Here is a 21,302-nt window from a genome sequence, read left to right on the forward strand (position 1 = left end):
TTGAATTATCTAGTTATTTTATTCTATTGAAATTAGGGCACAATCCTGTACTGGAGTTCTGCTCGCTAAAGAGGCTTTTGGATCCGGTAGAAGCCCTGCTGTGCCAGCAGAATGGCAGCTATGTTGCCATCATGACAGAAACACCAGTGCAGTGGTTTTCAACCAGTTTGCCATGGCATCCTGGGGTGCCTTGAATGATGGTCAGGGTGCCATGGGCAACACTGGCCTCTGTCCCTCTTTCCTTCCTTCCTTCCTTCCTTCCTTCCTTCCTTCCTTCCTTCCTTCCCTCCCTCCCTCCCTCCCTCCCTCCCTCCTCTGATAGTCTCTCACATCTCTGCTTCCCAAAGACTTGCATGGCTGTTTCTTACAGCAGCCCTGCCTACAAGCTCTCCAGGTGAATGGTGCCTCTGGGGCTAGCCAGGGGGTGCTTCCCAGGCCCCTGTGGGGCAGTGTGTGGAGAAACGTCTCTTTGGAGCAGGGTGGGCAGCTCAGAGACCAGTAGCTGCCCGGAGGACTCCCAAGGAGTGGGGAGAGGAGGATGAGGGAACACTCCACATGGGAGGGTGTTCAAAAAGTGGTGAGGGGCTGTTGGCTCTGTAGGCAAGGGGTGATATAACAGGGCTCCTGAGCCCCAAGAATGTAGTTGGTCAAGGGAGCTGTAGACCCAAAAAGGTTGAAAACCTCTGCACCAGTGGAATGCCTGTGATTCCTTCCTGCAGAATATCCTGGTTGGCAGAGCTGCTCTGTGGTTGAAGAGATGCCTGTAATACAGCTAAAACAAGGGTAGAGTTGCATGAAGTTTGTGCACAGCACAAGGGAGAAAGCACCCTTGCTCCAGATCCTATACCTCTTCAATCGATGCCCATAGATTCGTTGGCAGCACAAATTTATACTAGCTCCAGACCTGGGGCAGGAAATTACCCCCGTCCCCCGTTGACTTCAGTCGAAAAGGGCAGGGATTCAAAAATAGCTGTGCCCACATCAATGGCCTGAACAGAGGACTCAATACCTAATTATAGCGAACTGCCATGGGGAGATCATAACTCATACCGTGTGTGGCATGGGGCTGTATTTACCTACCAGAAGGAGTGGTAGGCAAAAGGGGTTGCTTGGAACATGGAGGAACGAGGCTATTTGCTCCTCAGTTTGTTGGCTCAATGTGCCTCAATGTGGGAGGGACTCTCCTTTTCCTTTTACGAGAGTGCACTCTGGGTTTGAGCCAAAGAACTCAAGAATGGAAAACAGTAGGTGTTCTTCCCACCTAAGAGTCTTCTTGCAACCTCTGTGCTCCTGGCGCTGAGGACTGACTGTTGAAATCAGGTGCAGGGAAGACAAATGCTCTGTGATTTGTCTTATTGCTGCTTATTGCTGCTTAGTAGTGTCTGCAGTGTGGGTTGAAGTATCAGAAGTTCCCTCCATCCTTCACTCCTAATGCAACTGCTTTGTTTTTCCAGGCATGCAAACAGTTATTGGGGCATATTTCCCCATCCTCTGATGGGCCTCAGACTCTCCTCACCTGCTTCCCAACCTATACAGTGAGACACTGGAAGGTACTGAAGTCAGCGTATGTTTGTGAAGCTCCTTATTGCATCTCTTTGTCCTTCCCCTTGGCCAATTGGCAAAAGGCTCTTTTCCTCTCTGGGTGGGTCTGAAACTCTTGTCCCAGGGAGGGGTGTGTGAGTTTCCCAGGACACAATTGGGCACTTTGCTGCATATCACATCTTCCATCTCTTGAGCATGTGTTATGCTCCTAAAAGAGTGGCTGGATAAAGATATTATAATCCCTGCCTGAGGACTGGTTGTACATCTGGGCCTTGTGGACTGGTGTTGTTGTGGCTTCATCTTGCTTGGTGTGGGTGAGGGTGTGGATTGTGTGCTGGGGTGTGTCTCCATCACTGAGAGGTCATTGGCTGCCTCTTGTGTATGACCAGCTTGTGGGCAGGATTGCTAGCATATACCCTGATTACTTGGCACTGACCCTATTTCTAGACATATTGTGGGTGTCCCTCTCTTTTATTTATCTTATTTTTATATTTTCTGCTTGTGCCTTCAGATGTCTTCTGAAACTCAGATAGTTGTTTATTTCCTTCACATCTGAAGAGAGGGTGATCCACGGGGAGGGCACTACTTCCAAGAAGGCCCTCTGCCTGGTTCCCTGTAACCTCACTTCTTGCAGTGAGGGAACCAGAAGAAGACCCTCAGAGGAGGACCTCAGTGTCCAGGCTGAACGATGGGGGAGGAGACGCTCCTTCAGCTATACTGGGCTGAGGCTATTTAAGGCTTTAAAGGTCAGCACCAACACTTTGAATTGTGCTCACAATAATTGCATATGATTCAGGAAAAAAGCCACATCAGTGTTTTTTTTCAGAATATGCAACTTTGGTTTTTACAGCGCTGTGCCCTTGGCATGCCATCCTACCTCTCTAGGCCCAACAAGGAAGTGGATAAACACACCACAACAGGGAGCTTGACTGAACCTCATCACTGTCAGGAAAGATGTGAAGAGCTAGCAGCCATTTTTAATGAGAATGGGTGGACAGCAAAAGGGAAAGAGTGATCAATTGCTGAGCTCACTTGTTTGAAGTGTGTGCACCAAGATAAATCAGGTTGCACAGCTGCTGTAGATCAAAATGACATTGAACACTCAAATGCATTTTTTTCTGCCATTGTTAATAGCCTATTTGAAAATAGGACGGCCATCTTTTTCTGCTGGCAGAGCTCCTGTGCCTTAACAACTGCAAGAAAGGAAGCCATTAAGCACTGCAAATTCCACAGCATGGGCACACTGTGCCGTAGTGGTTAAGTGCTGGGCTTTGACAAGGGCAAGACAAGTTCAAATCCTAAGTCATCTACTAGTTGACCTTGACCAGTCACCGTATCTCTGCCTAGCCTACCTCACAAGGTTGGCTGAGGATAACATGGAAAAGGGTAAAACCATGTATGCCACCTTGAACTCCTTGCAGGAAGAAGGAGGGGGATGGAACAGTAAATAAATAAATCACTTGTGATGAATGTGCAGGTGTGATTCAGCTCATAGTCTTCTATTTCTGACCAACTCAAAGTGTAATGTAGTAAGGAAGAATCAAGACAGAGACAGCCACTCTCATTCTAATTTTCAGATCACAGACCAATCCGTGTTTTTCTGAAGTCTATATACATACTGAACCATGCACAAAACTGGCAACAAACCATGCATATGCAACACAATGTTTATATTCATTCCAGTTTTGGAGAAATCAGATATCATGAGGTGGCCGTCTGACTCTGCCCAGGTTTTGAAGCATCTGAACTACAGTGGTACCTCAGGTTAAGTACTTAATTCGTTCCGGAGGTCCATTCTTAACCTGAAACTGTTCTTAACCTGAAGCACCACTTTAGCTAATGGGGCCTCCTGCTGCTGCCATGCCGCCGGAGCACGATTTCTGTCTCATCCTGAAGCAAAGTTCTTAACCCATGGTACTATTTCTGGGTTAGCGGAATATGTAACCTGAAGCATATGTACCCTGAAGTGTATGTAACCCGAGGTACCACTGTAAATCATAAGATGTTAAATATGCTTACCAGTAGGCTGGTGACTAGTAGCGTTGATTGCAATCTGTGCTCGACAGTACGCTTTGCTGTCCACTAATTCTAAGGATTCAAAATGAAAGAGTGACAATGATGTAATGTCTTATTAAAAGAGTATCCCAGAACCATTTGAAAATGCTTTATAGGTTGTTGGGTTAGTTACCTACTGTGCCACCATATCCACTATCATAGAAATAGTTCTCTTCTTTCCATGACGCCATTAAAGACGGATCTTAAACAAGCAAACAAAAAGAAACAAGAGTCAATGTTGATAAAGCAACTTTTTAAATGCTCCATATTCTGGACACACAGCACCAATCCAGACAAACTTAAGCATTTGAATGTCTCACTTCTTTTTTAAAAAAGTAGTGGGGCAAACTGAGTAGTCTAGATGTTTAGAGTGAGGCATTCTGCCTTCCATGTGTCATGATCTTTCTTTGCAGATAAGGAACTTTAGCTCTCCTTGGCAAATCATCATAACTCCTACACCCAGGTCCAGGTCGCTGTTCCTTCAGCCAGATCTGGTCCCATGAGGATGCTTTTCCCCCCACCAGTGTGACAACAGCTGCTTTGGCAAGAGGATAGGGATGGCCCTGCTCAAACCTTTCTTGCTTAAATTCATTCCCAGTGCATTTTATATGGCCCAGTGGTTTCATAGTGATTTGACAAGGAAAGAGAGATTGTAGCTGCAGAATTCTGCACATGTTCTACATTTGAAACTGAGCCTGAAGTTACCCTGAAGTTCTAAAGTCTTGACCTGGCACCCTTACAACAAACCGCAAGAAGCAAAATGTATTGTTGCAACAGAGAAAAACACAAAGGTTTCAAAAACCTTCCAAAATTTCCTTTTGAGCCGTAGCACACGGGTAACAAGCATGATACTAGCGTGGTATTGTTACAAAAGTATCATCAATCTGTACAAACACATGTTACTTATTTGGAGCTGTTAAGTTTGTTTTTGTTTGTATTTCAAAATACAAGGTGATTTTGGGGATCGGTTTGTCTTTTAAAGCAATGAATGTGATTACAGCTGAAAATGAATCACTTACTAAGTCATTGTTCTTGGCTAGGTTAAGAATTATGACACAGGAATTTAGCCGATCTTCTACTTACCAGCTACGTGTTTGGGCATCCCAAACCTATGTCCTTCAAATAGCACACACCCTCTTGTTGTTTAGACACCTGATCTACCCATTGTTTGCTCTAAAAACAAGCCTCGCCCAAGAGGGGCTTGGAAGAATTTTTATTTTTGCAGTTCTGCACGGTATCAGAATATCTCCAGTAGCATTCTACTTCGGTTTGTTTCCTTTACAGAAAGTTAAAAAGAGTCATCATCAGTGGAGGTTTGTCCATTAGAGTGAATGGAGCTAGTCCAATGGATGGCACTGCCTGTCTGGGGACAAGACTAGGAAGGATGGGGACAAGACTTCAATGACTTGGCTCTGCCAGTCATTCGTTTTGTCTCCACCAATGTCTGCTTGCATTCCACTCAACCAGTCCCCTTTAATCAATGGATAGAAAATATGGCAACTCTTGCAACATGCGAGCAGATTGCTCATAGCCATAGATTGTCTATGAATAAATAAAATGACATTGGGAATGGAATGTATTGAAAAATATAGTCAGTTATAAATAAACGTATATGTATCAGAATGATAATTTCATCTCATATGCCTGCGTGCTCGACAATTAGGTACGGAATTACAGGGGGGTTTGTACTTTGTGTGCACTTTTTGTTTCCTTTTTATTTCTTCACTTTAGTTTAATTTAAATTGGGTTTTTTTGGTGGGGAGGGACACAGTCCCAATTGGCATCAGCCACCATTGGTAATCACATACAGCTGAACTGAAGGAATGCCAAATATGGCAATCAGTCTACATCCAACTGAAGTCAATGACAAATCTGTCGATAAGGGGAAAGCCACAAAGTTTACTGAAGGACAGAGCTGTGTCAGCCATTCAACACAGCCAGCATTCCCTAACCTAGCCCATTGCCCTCAGGCCTGGTGGAGGGTGGTATCTCCCCTCACCTTGGACTTTGACTTGGGCGAACTTGCCCTGTCTAGAGTTCTAAAGGTGAAGCTCAAAATGTTCACTTACACTTCCAGCACTGCCATGGCATGTCTACTAAAGAAAGAGATATCTGAAAAAAAGCTAAGCTTGATAAGAACATATACTATGTCAGTAGCATTGTACCATAGCCTGACTGTACTGGCTGCCAATCAGTTTCAAGGCCCAATTCAAAGTGCTGGGTTTGACCTATAAAACCTTCAACGGCTCAAGACCGCAATACCTCAAGAAACGCTTCTCCCCATATGAACCGACCCGGACTCTGTGACCATAATTTGAGGCCCTTCTTTATGTGGTCCCTCCACAAGAGGTCCCATTGACTTCAACAAGAAATACAAGAACATGCTTGACTCTCATGTATTGCGATCAATGAAACTTTTAAAATGTTTAATGTTGACTCACATCATTTCCCTTATATTTAGTGCATATTATTATTACTATTATTATTATTATTATTATTATTATTATTATTATTATGGTAACATTGAAATGTGCTTCCCTGTCCTTTTTCAGATAAATGTGCCTGTCTTTATTTCTTCACATCATCTTAATTCATATCTATTTGGAGTTGTTTGCAGTTGATTGGGACATCAATATTGCTGGCATCACCCACCTGTTTGTTCTGTCTTAACAATGACATTGTGTGAAGGGTACATTTCACTTCCACACTGGCCTGCAAGAGAATGCAAAGGGCAGCTCAGTATACATAAGGGCAGGATTTTAAGCACACACCACCAAACCAATTGGCCTGTTTCGACCAGAAGAACCAATGCTATCAGACAGCTCTACTAGTTACTGGTTTATAGCAGAACGAGAAAGAAAAGCAGTCACTTGCTTTATAACTTCTGCATGACAGTGTGTTCCCACAGGATTCTCTCCCCCTCCCCAGCTCCTTGGCATGCACATATCAAAATCGCAAGCAAACGCATGTATCGAACACACCTGTGGGTGTGAAGTTTTTGTGCGGGAAACAGCCCTCAGCCATTCAGCAACCATTTCCTAATGCAGCACTTTGAATTCATGAAAATACATTTTCACAGATGGGTAAGTCTCAGATTCACAAGGGCTGGGAGCCTATATAAAACCTTTGCAAAGTTATAAGTTTATATTTACCTGAAACATTCAGTGTTTTCCCTGCCCATCCTCTTCTTTGGCTTTGCACACGTCCTGGCTTGCACCTCCCTATTTATTTGGTACAGCTAAAGAGGCCATTCTGAGACTGCCAGCATGGTCTCTGGGGCATAGATTTCATTTCTCAGCACTACTCAGTTTGCTATGTGAAGGCCTTGCTACAAACTTTGTTTTGATATTCAGCTATTTTAAAGACCTGATATTGCCCTGATTACCATATAAAAGAGATGCTGGAGGTTCGTAAACCTGAAATAGGATGAATTTGCCTGGCTCAATGAATGCTGCAGTTATGCAGATATCATCCCAAGGTGTTTCAAGGAATATGAAGGGCATGCTTTAACCTGCAGATCATTAGCATACTAGATATCAATACAGAAACTGAGTGGTAAGCTAATGTTATCCCTGTAACACTGAATTTAAAGTTCACATATAAGTTTTAAGGAGGGATGTCAATGAAGCACGTAAAGGTAGGAAGCAATGGAAATGGTAGGGCCTAAAGGTGCCAACTCCTAGGGACCGAGGCACTTTTGGCTCCCCTAATTTAGGGAGTTTGGCCCCCTCAATATTTAGATAATGTTGCACAGCATCACATTGGGGGGCCTGATCCTCTGGAGAAGCTAGCGCCTCTGCTATGGCCTCAGGCCCGGAAGTCAAATGTGGCCCTCCAGTCCTCTCTATCTGGTCCCCGGAACTCTTTCCAGGCCACACACCCTCCCAAGACACACCAATCACTGTCTCTGTTCCTCATCCTCTTTGAGTGTTTTTGCCTGGCTGGACTGTGCTCTTGAACTCTGCTTATGCCTCTTGTCTGAATGGAGGGAAGGAGGAGAGGTGTGCTGTGTGCAAAAAGCCCTGGTATCTGCATGGTAGCCTACTGTATAAAGGTAAAAGTCACCAACATTGTTCTGACCACTTTTACCTCTAGCCCTGCCCACCACCCAGGCACATAGTCTTCTGACTGAGAGAGGTTCCCCACACCTGGTCTGAAGAAAGCTTCTCCTTAAAAAAATGAAGGGGTGCTAGTAAAATTTGAGTGATGGGAGAACAGCACATGACTGAACCCATCATTAAAAAAGTACATAAAAATTTCTCACTAAGCAAAGGTTTTGTGCAGTACGATCTTTCACACCCACAGCCCCAACTGTACCGTCATAATCCAGCCGCAAGAAACACAGCTGCTACTTCATCAGACCTGGAAGCAAATTCTGCAGGGAACAATGATGTGCCATGCAGGAACAAGTAATTTACAGAATTGTATACATCCAGTCTGGAATCCCTGATACTTTAGTGTGCTTTATTTACCATTCCACTTCAGGTGATGAAGGCTGCTGTAAAGAAGCTGCCCAGCTGTGCCAGCTGCTCGGGTGAAATCTTGCAAACTCATGTTGCACAGATGTTCCCCACCAATATCAAACTCCTGGAAAGGAATGCAGGTGGCATCGAGCTGGTTGGTGTCCAAAAGGTGCTGAAGCCATTCCCAGACCTGATACTTTGTCCAGTATTGAGGGTGTATCTCATGCCACTGAGTTCCAAAGAAACTGCCTGATGCTGCAAGAAAAAACTCGAGTCATTTGCCTGATCACTGATCGTCAGCAAATAATGTAGGTAAAATGGCATTAGCATTATTTTATATACAGATTTCCTGCCTCCCCCCACCCCCAAACAGGACACAAGAGGAGGAGAAGGGACACTATTTTATCTGGCAAGCTGAGATGCATTTCTCCCATTGAAATTAAAAGGCATGCCTTACTTAGCTCCATTCATCTCAATGGGTCTGCTTTGAGTAAAATTTGTTTGGATGCAACTCAAACATTAAGCAGCAAATAATTAAACAGCAGAAGAAAGAATACTATAACTGATTAAGTAGCAACAAAAGCCAACAAAAGCAGCAAAAAAAAAAGTATTTTTAGGTGGTAAAAATACAATAAAAGCAGAAGTCCCCAAAGGTCCTCTGAACAGCTTCCATCTAGTTACTATAAATCCACTGTGAAGTAAGTCCTAGGAAGGCAGCTCCATAATCTTAGTGCCACTGATGAAAAGGCCCTGTCCTAGGTAACTGCCCATTGTATGACAGAAGGTGAGAGAACAAGGCATCTGAGAGAGAGAGAAAACTCCAGGTGTTGATAACCTTGAGACCTTGCCAGATGTCTTTTTTTTTTAAAAAAAAAAATGTGCTCATGGTGGTATACGGGCAGTTATATGCAATCTCACTTTCAATAATGTTTGCACCTACACAGGTTTGGGGGGCAGACACACTGCTTTGTTTCCAATCAGTACATGTCCCGTAACATCCTGCTGAAATCCTTTATCTTTTTGATACTACAGCTGTTATGGTTTAATTTTTATCCTGGGTGTGTGTGTGTGCCATAGTGCCATAGTGCCAGAGTGCCCCTCCAGATGGCAACAGTATAGTAAAGTTGGGGAAGCAATGCAGAACAACTAATAAAGTGGGGTTATGTGTGGATACTACAGTCTAAGTCCGCCACTAAGGCATGTTATTGAATCAATTACATATTTTGCAGAGTACACTTGCAAAAAAAGCCCCTAGTCTTCAGATATTATGGACCGAAACCATTTAGGGCTTTCAAGGTCAAAGCTAACATTGAATTGGGCCCAGAAACCAACTGGAAGCCATTGTTGTATCACAATTGGTACTCCATGTCTACTAAGGACTGCCCCAGGCAAGATCTTGGTGTTCCAAAGCAGTTTTAGACTCTTAAGACTCCTCAAAGGCAGTCTCATGTAGACCACATTCCAGTAAAGTAATCTGGATGTCACTATAGCAATTAGGCAAGAATTACTGTGACGAGGCTGTTTGTATCCAAGAAAGTATGCAGTTGGCATTATCACTGGTAAAAAGCATTCTTGGCTGCTGTCACCCTCTCAGAGCAGCACTAAATCCAAGAGGACATCCTACTGCAAATCTGAGTTTCAGGGTGGGTCGAACCCCATTCACAATAGACTGTGCACCTATTCCAGGCCCAGCCATATTTCCAGTCAACAGCACATCCATCTTCTCTGGATTAGGGTTTGTTTGTTTTTCTACTGTCATCCACTTCATCATAGACCTCAGACACCCATTCACAACTTTTACTGCCTTCCTAGGATTAGATGGGAAGGAGAGATAAGAGTAGGGTGTTGTCAGTGTACTGATGACACCACACCCTGTATCTCCAGGCAACTCCACCCAGTGGTTTCATGTAGATATTAATGGGCACCAAGATAGACCCTTGAACCACCCTGCAGGCTAAAGGCCATGAGATGGAGAAACCATCTCCTCCATCATTATTTGTGATCTATCCTCGAGGGATGACAGGAAAGGAGCAGTATACCCTCCACCCCAACCTTGAGAAGGCAATACCCCAGCAATATAGAATCCTAAATTCATATATGGCTCAATATTACAGAGTCTTTACTCTCCAAGTCTCTCTAACCCAATTTTTTCCTCTGTTTTCAGTTCCAATGCAGGTGCAGAAAAGCTAGTCTAGATATCTGCTCTAGGGTTCATGAAAGGCTTTGGAAATTTGGAAACACTTTTGTTGTTCCTGTTGTTCTTGTTCTAAATACAAGCATTCTATCGGTGAAGCCAGAGATCTCAGATAGCATATTAGCGAACAAGACATACTGACTGACTTCCTCTTGACTTCGCAGCAGAAATGGCAGACACACACCTTTTGATAGCTATTGTTATTGATAGATTGAATCGGTTTTTACATCTATCTCAAGGAGATTTACAATAATGTCATTAAAAACACAGGGATATATATATATGTGATTTATCCATTCATTCATCAGCTTTTATTAATAAAAAGAGGAAGACTGCTCCAAGACTGCTCCAAAGGGGCATTTCTTGGCAAGATCGTTTGGGCTAGCCAGTCAGTATTATGCATATTTTAGATCTGGTCTGACATTTGCAGAAATGTTTCCCCTCCCCTGGACTTCAAGGCCAAACTCTAAGCTGCTTCTTAAATATCCAAATATTAATAAGTATACCAATACTGAACAAAACAATATCTGAAATATTGGGGGGTTTTATATTAAAAAAACAACCACCTGAAAAGTAAACAATACTGTGCATATCTGTGTATGCACATGTATCTGGGCATGCAAGCACACAGGGCTTGAAAAATAAATATTAAACATCCCACTGTCAATTTGGAGTTAGTCTGTGTTTCTGAAATGTAGGCAAGCAGTCTCTCTCCTAGCAAGTCATCACTTAAAGCCTGCAATAGTTTCTCAAAGTGGACAGACTACCAGAGGATTGAATTATTTAAAAACTGTGATGGTGGCCTCAGTTCTTTATTATGCAATAAAATAAGATAGTCAACATGTTCCCAGTTGTTGGGAAAATTGAAAGGAACTCAACACAGGAGCACGGAGACGTATACACTCAGAATATATGTATTCTCTCTTAACTTATTTACATTGTGTCTGGAGGATCACATTTGCAAGGGTTTTATTCTATACCACATTTTATATAAGGAGTAGTCTAGCTTCTCTAAATCTAAATAATGCATAGGTAGTGGCAGAACCAGGGGAGGTGGGATCAGGGTGGGAGGACAGAAGTGGGGCAAAGTATATTTCTAGGTAGGCAAAACCTGTCCCATTTGCCCCATCTGGCAACACCCATACGCATAACCAAATTGGTAAAAAAATGGACAAGCAAAGGACTCTTTTTTTCTACACTTCATGTGATTTTTTGAGGAAGATCTGTCTTGGAAACCTAGGTGTGTTTGCATTCAAAACTACAAGTGAATCTTAAGAAGTTTCAGAATCTGATATCCTTACTGAGAAATTCTGTTTTTGTCAGACAACTCAAAAACTGGAACAACTGTGAAGCATCAATTTCAAGAGGAAACATTGCTGATAAAAGGAAAGTTGGCAATAAGAGTTTGTTATGAGGATTTTAAAATAAAATAACCAGAAATTCTTTTAGAGGTAGTTAAAAAAAATTTTGGAGAAATATAATTGTATGGTGAATTGTCAGAAGAAAACTGACTAATAGTTACTTTATGTGACCAGGTTTAAGGGTAGTGTTGTGAGCTAGTGGTTAGAGTGTCAGACTAGGTCCTGTTGGCCATGGTTCATGGTCCCTTGGGCTAGTCACTGCTTCTTATCGTAACCTACTTGACAGGGTTGTTGTGGGGATTAAATAAAAAGAGCGAGAACCATGTATGTTACCTTGAGTTGCTTGGAGAAAAAGGTGGGATATAAATGCAATAAATAAATGGATTATTTAGAGTTAAGGAAAACGTTTTAAAAGTTAAATCTACATGGATTCACAGCCTGAATATATTTCTATATACAGAAATTAGGGGAATAGATAGATAGATGATAGATAGATAGATAGATAGATAGATAGATAGATAGATGATAGATAGATAGATAGATAGATAGATAGATATAGATAGATAGATAGATAGATAGATAGATAGATAGATAGATAGATAGATAGATATAGATAGATAGATGATAGATAGATAGATAGATAGATAGATAGATAGATAGATGATAGATAGATAGATAGATGATAGATAGATAGATAGATGATAGATAGATAGATAGATAGATAGATGATAGATAGATAGATGATAGATAGATGATAGATAGATAGATAAATAGATAGATAGATAGATAGATAGATAGATGATAGATAGATAGATAGATAGATAGATAGATAGATGATAGATAGATGATAGATAGATGATAGATAGATATCTCAAATAAACTTCATGAAAAAATGTATACCGTAAACAGCAGACTCAATGGAAACTGCTGTCTCCAATAAACACCTGAATATATTTCTACATACAGAAATTAGGGGCTTTTAGTCTAATTGCTTAGCATTTAGTGACAGAAAGGCTTTAATGAGTCTGTCCTACATACGTGACCTATTTGAGAGCAAGTCTAGTGTAGATTTCAGTCCTGTGCCAGATGAAGAGGTTTATCTCACCCCAAATAACTTCTGGCCATAGGTGGCATCCTGAGTTTCAGTGCCAACAACCACCACTCAGTGTTAACTAAAACAGTCAGAATTGGAATGGAGAATTTCAAGTTGTAGAAATGATCTCTCCTGATGTCATGGCTAGATTAGAATGTGGTGTTTATTGGGGAGCAGTATACATCATGGCTGCTGTTGACAGTACACTCCTTTGCAGGAAATTTATATTATATTATATTATATTATATTATATTATATTATATTATATTATAATTATACTATACTATATTATAGTTATTCTGTTCATTTACTCTGTTGTTTTTAATTAATGGATTTTTATCATTTACTTACTGTTTTTTGGTTTTTAATTTCTAAGCCACTTAGAGATTCTTGCCCCCTCCCCAAAATGTTGTGATATATAGAGTATAATCATCATCTTCCAAATAAATAGCAAGAATAAATAGGGTATAATAAATTACCATAGAATATAAATTGCATTGGTTACACTGCATTCCATTTTGGTAGCGTGGAATTTTCTTATTTTGTTTTTTTAAGGAATACAGTAAAACTGTAATGCAAACAATAATACTGCAGTAAAGTAGACTGGATAGTTCCCCCCCCCCCCCAGTGGAATAACGGCAAGATAAAGGTTTACAACTCCCAAGTCGATTCACAGATCACCACGGGTGAATTCTTCCTACCATGACATGTGGGGTATCCATCTGTCCAGGATGGCTGCTCGTGGAGAAGACTTGTGACTGAATTAAGACTCATTCTGCCAGTTCCTTCTAAAATCATGATCTGCAAATGAACCAAACAGCTGACTTAGCTCAAACTTCTTGCTCCACAAATACCAAGAATATCCCATCAAAAGCAAACAATGGTAAATGCCACAGCCCAGGTTAGGAACAAGTTGCCACAACCCCTTTCTGGCTGAAATAAAACTTCCTACTGGCAAAACATTCCTGTGCCTGATTTTCATATGCATGAATCAAGTTTCTACAGCCACCCATCCATAAAAGAGTAAGCTGTAATAAGGAAGGAAGCAGAATTAAACAAAAAAAAAGACAGCAACCTACCTTTACATACGGTATTCCCATTTGAAAGACATTAAGGGAAAGAAAGAAAGAAAGAAAGAAAGAAAGAAAGAAAGAAAGCTGAATTTCCTCCCCCGATCTTTCTTTGAGTAGTAAAATGTATTTAGTGTTATTTGACGCTCCAAAACCTGAGTTTAAAAGCTTTATATACTATACTAAAACCATATTTTCCCTCAAATAAAGCACATGCTCCCTAAATTTGGATTGCTCCCTCAATTTGTGCAATAATTTCTTGATAACATTAAACATTAAAACATTGGAATAAAGGGCCATAAATACAGTAAGTTCTGAACAGCTGTGCACTCTTTTAAAAAAGTATTTTAAAACTTATTTTCAGTCATATATGCAGACATCTGGAATAAACAACATTTATATTATGTCAACATAAAATGCAGGCTAAATATTAACCTTGATTAACAAATAGCCAACTAGACAGAAAGTTGGACCAAAAATAAGCAGAAAGACAATGTAAGAAAGTGTTCTAAATGTTATCAAAATGTTTTACCTTGCTATGCTTAATAAACACTATTTGCTCTCAGACTGCTAACACACACAAAACAGAAATGCAATGTTGTATATTTAGAGAGACATTTGATGTCAAGTATTATGAGACTTTTTAAAAACGGAAAAGCCTGATTTAACAATGATGTGTGTGCATCTTCTCAATCCCAGACTCTAGGAAATACTTCAAAGATTTTTTGCATAAAAGGCATGCTTCCCATGGATACAACCCTGTGAATTATACTATAATCTATGAAAAACTTTCAGGCTTAACAACAGCTCCATAACATATGAATTAGAAAAGCACTGGGAGCCACATGGCAACAACCAACATTTACTATCCACTGCCAAATTCTTCTGCCAGAGTCTCATGGGAATACTAAATGCAATCATTCACTGGATCAGTCTAACAATACAGTATTTCAAAATGACATTGAAATAGATCTTAAGGCTTACACCATTGATTCATATGAACTGTTAAACCAGCATCTGTTTCCCAAGTTTCCTTCAGGGAATCTAGAGATGGTTCTAAACAAGCTTTCAATGCTTTATAGAATTACTGGTCTCTTTCTTAAAATTTGTACATGCAAGAAATAAGTAAAATAACCAAGCAAGTATTAGAAACTACCCCAGAACTGACCTTACTAAACACCTTCCAAGACATTAATGCCCACTTACACCACAAAGAACTCTTAACCCACCTACTTTCAGCAGCCAGAAGTATCATAACCAGACACTGGAGAGACCTGTCAGGAGTAAGCATGGACCAATGGTACCAAATAGTATGGGAAACAGCCCTACTAGAAAAATTAACTAATAAACTGAAACTGACATGGGGACAAACAGAAGAAGACGCCTTCCCCCCGGTATGGCTCCCCTTTATCACATACACAGCCCAACAAGACAACAACAAAAATCCACCAACAGCATACAAATCAATATGGCTAACCTGATCCAAAACACCCACCCACCCCACTCATACATGAAAAGAAAGACCACCACAGCCAACCACAAATGAATAACAACACCCTAGGCCAACCCCAACCTCTCTCACCACCAAAGGAACACAAGCGAACAGCAAAGAACCTGCACAAGCAACGCTGACACCAAACCCTGCATATAGTAAGTAAAATAGAAACATCGCCACCTGACCCCACCCCCACCCATCTTGCCCCTCCTCCACCTCTTTTCCCCTTTTCTTCCTAATGTCTCAAAAAATGAAACTGATTTGTAAAAATGTTACATGGAAAAAAATACGAGAGACATTGCAAACACTTTTGTAAATCAAGAAAATCTTTAATAATAATAATAATAATAATAATAATAATAATAATAATAATAAAAAAAAAACAACTGGTCAAAAGTATTGTGGAGTTTTACTAACAAACATCCTTTGCGTTGGACAGGGGAAGGGTAATTTGGAGCCCTGGTAGCTTCCACTCACGACCTACCAGCCACCAACCTGGCATTGAGCTCCTCCTCCCCCAAACCTGTGGGTGGGTGGGCCACTGTTGACAAGCTGTATAAAGCCCCCAAACAGTACTTTTGAGGGGCAGGGAAATGGTGAGCCAGAACCAACTCAGGGTCCATTGGATCCTGAACCAGGCAGGCTGTTGTCACATGACAATACTGGTCCTGATCCAGTCCCAAACATTGCACCAGTTCCAGGTTGGTGTAGCAATCTGTGTGTCCCCCACCTTCTGCCCTGGCCACCATGCACGGCAGGGATGCAGATGTGATGGTCATCCCAACTCTCTGTAAAGCCCCCTCCCTAGGCTGTGTTTTACTACTTCCAAAACCAGACCAGGGCCAAACTGAAAGCAAAATTCCGGTTTGAAACCCACAACATTGTTTTGACATTGTCACACTGACCTTCCTTCTTTATATCTTTCCCTCCCTACTTTCTTGTCTTTTAGCTCATAAGCCTGAATCCAGGGCCTGTCTCTCATTATTTTTGATTAATGTGAAATTCTGGGAAATAATAGTTGCCTGAAAACGGGACTAGAAATATAACCAACTAACTTGTTTCACAGCTAATGGCCCCAATCCAACCAATGTTAGTCATGAAGAGCAATGGGACTACAGTATATGGTGACTAGCACTTGAGTCCAAACCCTGGCTTAGCAGCCCTCCTGATCCTTCCAGGTGGGGCAGCTAGCTGCATTTCATTTGAAAGTTCTTGGAAATAGCTATATCCACAGAAGAGAAGGCAAAGCCCAGCAAGAAGTTGCATAAGAATTGTTGGTTACTAATATCTTCACATGCATCAGGAAGATTTCGGGCATTGCATGGCAGGACAGAGTCTCAAACAAAGATGTGCTCCCCCCAAGGATACATTCCCAGCATGTTCGCACTCCTTTCTTGGCAACTTCTAGCTGGCTTGGCCATGTCCACCGAATGGAAAATGGCAGGATCCCCAAGGATGTGTGCTCTATGAGAAGCTGGCTTTGGGCACCAGGCACTCTGTGTGGGAATCCCTTGCAGACGACCACAGTGCCTGGAGACATACAGGTTGTGCATCCATAGCAGTGACCAGAGGAGGAATGGCTGCTGGGTGGAGCGCAGAGGAAGAAACGCCATGGTGTATCTGCAGCAGGACAACGGGACACCTTCAACTAACCCAGCTGCAACCAAACAAGTCTCTCCTGAATTGGTCTCTACAGCCACAGCAGGCACTTTAACTCTCTAACAGATTAACCTCACCCCCCAAAGGCACACTCCCTCACTGCGTCCTGAGATAGATGGATGCCCATATCCCATGAAGACCTGTCATAAAATTTTCTACTTTTTAAGAAGCATTTCCAGTAGCCACAATATTTCATTCAGCATCTTAGACTACAACAATGCCCCTTAGCATTGTGCTAACCTATATTCCTATGAATAATCAATTACCAGGCAACATTCGATACCTTGTTGTTAACATATGAAGACATCAACAACTCAGAACCAGGTTACCCAAAATACCACTTTCCTCTGTACAGACCTGTAAGATCACTTAGATCATCTGGTGAAAATCTATTTGTGGTAGCGCACCCTACAGAATATTATAGGCTGGGGACCTAAAAACAGGCATTTCCTGCTGTTGCCCTTGTTTTGTGGAATAGCCTTCCCTCTGGCATACTCAAAGCAGCAAAAATCAGTTGCTTTAGATGTCTTGCAAAGACTTATCTTTTCGTCCAGGCTTTCCTTGACCCATAAGATTGGACCCTGATTTTTGTCTATTAATCCCCTTAATCTGCCTTATTTGCATTTACGTTTTTATACTGATTTATTGACTGTAGGCAGTATCTTTGTTTTTCATGGACATTGTTTTTGTATTGTACATAGTGTACACACTTAGAGATTTTAAGATTATGAAGCAGTTTAGAAATGCATTGAAATAAATAAGTAATCCATAAGAAACACGAATATATTTCTCAGGCAATACACACACACATCAGTCGAACAGAAATTTCAGAATTCATAGGCTTAAGACTATTTATCGTATGTTTCGTCCTATAGGGCGCACCGGCCCATAGGACGCACCTTGGGGGGGGGGTTTTGGGGGGGAATGAATTTTAAAAAATTATTTCCCCTCCCCAGCCCGAAGCACGGGGCACCCTCCGGAGGGCTAAGCATGCTTCGGGCTGCAGGCTGCCGCCCCAAGCCTCGCGCGCCCGGCGGGACCTCCTGTCGGGCGCGCAAGGCTTGCGGACACTCACCAGGGCTGCAGGCTGCTGCCCGCAAGCCTTGTGAGCCCGCGGGAACTCCTGCCGGGCTTGCAAGGCTTGCAGATAGCTTCCTGAAGCCTGGAGAGCGAGAGGGGTCGGTGCGCACTGATGCCTCTCGCTCTCCAGGCTTCAGCGAAAGCCTGCATTCACCCCATAGGATGCACACACATTTCCCCTTCATTTTTGGAGGGGGAAAAGTGCGTCCTATGGGGCGAAAAATACGGTACATTTACCCAGAAATGCTGATCTGCTGAATGTTCTCTCCAAGGACACACACCTGGCACTACCACCATCATTCTAGGCACAAGGCTAAGACCTTTTCTTTCCTCAGATAGTGAAGACGGTGGTTCTCATCTTTTATTAGGGTGGGTAAGACCTGTGATTATTATGTTATTGGAGGAGCATTTTAGATAGTCTGGGCTGGATTCAACTAACCTGGTGCACTAGTGCAAATCAGTGCAAAGACGTATGTGGCATACTAGTGCAACGGGGTTTTCCTCCTCTCCTTCCACCCTGTGTGCTATCTATTACTCCCACAGGACAACCACCAGAACAGCATGCAGGGGAAGAGAGGGGAATTCATTCTGTTTGGCACTGACAGAACAGTCCAATTACAGCCACATTGAGTTCCACCCTTTGCATTATAGATTGTTTTCCATTTTCTGTTTCATTGTTTATATATGTTTAATTTACCCTGTTAACAAATGATGACAATGATGATGACGGATGGTACATCTGAAATCAATTACTCCTGTTTTGATTAGTGGCAATTTGGATCATCTTGCTAAATCAGGACATGTGTAATACCAAAACACTGGGAATGTTATGTGGGGAACAATACTATCACAGTGCGGGGAGTGTACAAGGTTGACTCGTTCAACAACAGTAGTTTAGCTGTGATGTCCAAACTGTTCTGATTTAGGTGCTTGCACCACCAATTCCTGGTTTTAGAATAGAGATATTTGTGGGCTACCAATACTCTACTTTATGTTCCAACTTTGAAAGGTGTGGGCCCAGTGGATTATATCACCCTTGTGCAGGAATTTTAGCCATTTGCTGGTTTACACGCCACACTTTGAAAACTGTAGTCAGAATAACCTTTAGGGACTTGGGCAATGTTGAACAACTGATCACCCTACCAAAATAACCCCAGCAGATGAAGATACAACAGAGGGAGAAATTCAATGTTCTGTCACCACAAGCATTTCTGCTTGCCAAACACAGCCATCTCCCCTCTCCTTCCTCCATGCTGTTCTGGGGTTCTCCCAAACTCCCAGAGCAATTTTGTGTGTCGGGGCAGGGGAAGCCCTGTTGCACTAGTGGGATTCCTTGCACTGGCTTCCACAAGCACGTTGGCTTAGTTGAATTTATAAGGGCCTGGGTGAATTGCAGGCCTGGCAACCCCCACCATGGTTTGGCCTGGCCTTTGGTCGCTGGAGCTTCCCAGCCAGCTGAATATTCACCTCGCTGGCCAAGAATTGGACCCAAGCCTGCCTTCAGACTGGCCAATGGCAGGCAGACTTGTATGCAGGGCTTCCCTTGGGAACTGGCCTTCCCTCAGGTTCACTCCCAGAGCATTCATGACAGCCTGCCCTGGCCCCAGAGCTCAATTCTTCTTAATTGAACCCAGCCCTGAGTCTTTTAGTTTTAGAAAATGCTAAGGAATAAGTGGTCTGCAATGTTTTCTTTTAATAAACTGTATGTTTAAATTATGTAAATATATTTTTGATGCCCTTGTAGTATTTTAATTTGTTTTTGTAGGATTGAATATGTATTTCTTAATTAAGATATGCATATGACTGATCAACATATATGCATCATAAGGTGATCTGTAATTTTAATTATTTATGTATGTTTTTCATCATAAATGAACAATTGCTAATGAGGAAGCTCACTGAATTCAGATCCTAAATTTCAATATTTTGCTGAGAGCTGAGGAAGGATTGGCAATGCTTTTGGAGGAGATTACGGGTTGTATTGTATGCATTCTATCTGACAGGAGTTTGAGGCAATTACAAGATTGTTTTGTACAGTATTAGACTGAAGAATGAAGTATCCAAAAGAGGGAATGTTGCAATGTTGGGTAACCTCAATTATCCTCACATCGACTGGTCATGACAATGAGGTAAAATTTCTAGATTCTCTAAATGACTGCCCTAGAACATTTGGCAATTATTGCTAAAGATAAAATAACGAAGCACATAGAAGGATAAGCCTTGCTGAAGCAGAGCCAACATGTCTTCTGCCTATTTGAGTTCTCTGAGAGTGTCAACAAGCATATAGATAGAGGTGATCAGTTTAAATAGTGCACTTGGACTTTCAAAAAGCTTCTAATAAGGTACCTCACCAGATACTCCTGAGTAAGTTTAACAATCATGGACTAGGAAAAGAGATCCTCTTGTGGATCAGTAACGGAAAGTTCTCCTGATGGGGAGATGTAGAAAGTGAAGTCCCCCAAGGATGAGTATTTGGACTTGCACTTTTTCCTCCTGTTAATAATGCAAACAAGTGTAAAGTGATGCATGTTGGAGCAAAAACTCTTAATTTCACATATATGCCTGTGAGATATGAACTGGCTACCAGGAGCGAGATCTTGAGGAAGATGTTTTCTTATGCTATTGGAGTGGTGGTGCCTTAATGCCTTAAACATTTGAGCAAGTAAATAAAATGATAAATTGTGCTTGGAGAAAGTACTGTATATGTTCTGCAATACGACAATTGTGTTAGGCTTACAATTTACAATTACTGGGGTTCGCTGGATGCCACTCAACTCGGCTTACTCAACTCTAACTTCCCACTTTTCCAGAGAAATAAATCGAGCAACTTTTTCCATCAAACTAGAGCGTTCAAAGAGGCCACTTTCTGCTGGCCCATCAGTATTGAAAACAGACAAATCCAACCTATTCAGCCACATGCTGCTGGGATTACAATAAAGAAAGTCAATACACTCCAAACTTCATATGTAATCCAACCTTAATAAATATAATCATATTAGAATATTTATTCATCAACGATGGATTCCAGAACAAAATGTAACTAGATCGTTCCCGGACTCACATGGGACCAAGATATAAAACACAAAGGACATGATCCTTCCCCTGAGGCACAGCACCTGCACGTGGCTTAGTCATAGGGCACCACAGAGTCCTGCAACCCCACCCACCAACTCTTGGCACATTTGAGCAAGCAATGATGCATGAGACCATTGTGGCAGGTAGGAGCTCTGTGTGTACTTTGCCTTCCCATGCAGCCTCTCTTCTCCCATCCTGTGAGGCATTGTGGTGAT

At 41.9% G+C, this 21,302-nt stretch overlaps 1 protein-coding gene across 1 annotated transcript in view; it reads right to left on the reverse strand.

The window, feature by feature from the left end:
• EHF (ETS homologous factor) overlaps window positions 1–21,302 on the reverse strand; it is a 52,241-nt gene that overhangs the window by 11,885 nt on the left and 19,054 nt on the right. Inside the window, exons 2-6 of the mRNA XM_079952556.1 lie at window positions 13,410–13,509; window positions 8,070–8,315; window positions 6,250–6,309; window positions 3,731–3,799; window positions 3,562–3,630 (exon numbers count right to left, since the gene is read on the reverse strand). Of these exons, the coding sequence (XP_079808682.1) occupies window positions 3,562–3,630; window positions 3,731–3,799; window positions 6,250–6,309; window positions 8,070–8,315; window positions 13,410–13,506 (541 nt within the window). The 5' untranslated portion in view covers window positions 13,507–13,509. The remainder of the gene's footprint in view (window positions 1–3,561; window positions 3,631–3,730; window positions 3,800–6,249; window positions 6,310–8,069; window positions 8,316–13,409; window positions 13,510–21,302) is intronic.

This window comes from Podarcis cretensis (assembly GCF_951804945.1).
Source record: "Podarcis cretensis genome assembly, chromosome: 1".
Taxonomy (NCBI): Eukaryota; Metazoa; Chordata; class Lepidosauria; order Squamata; family Lacertidae; genus Podarcis; species Podarcis cretensis.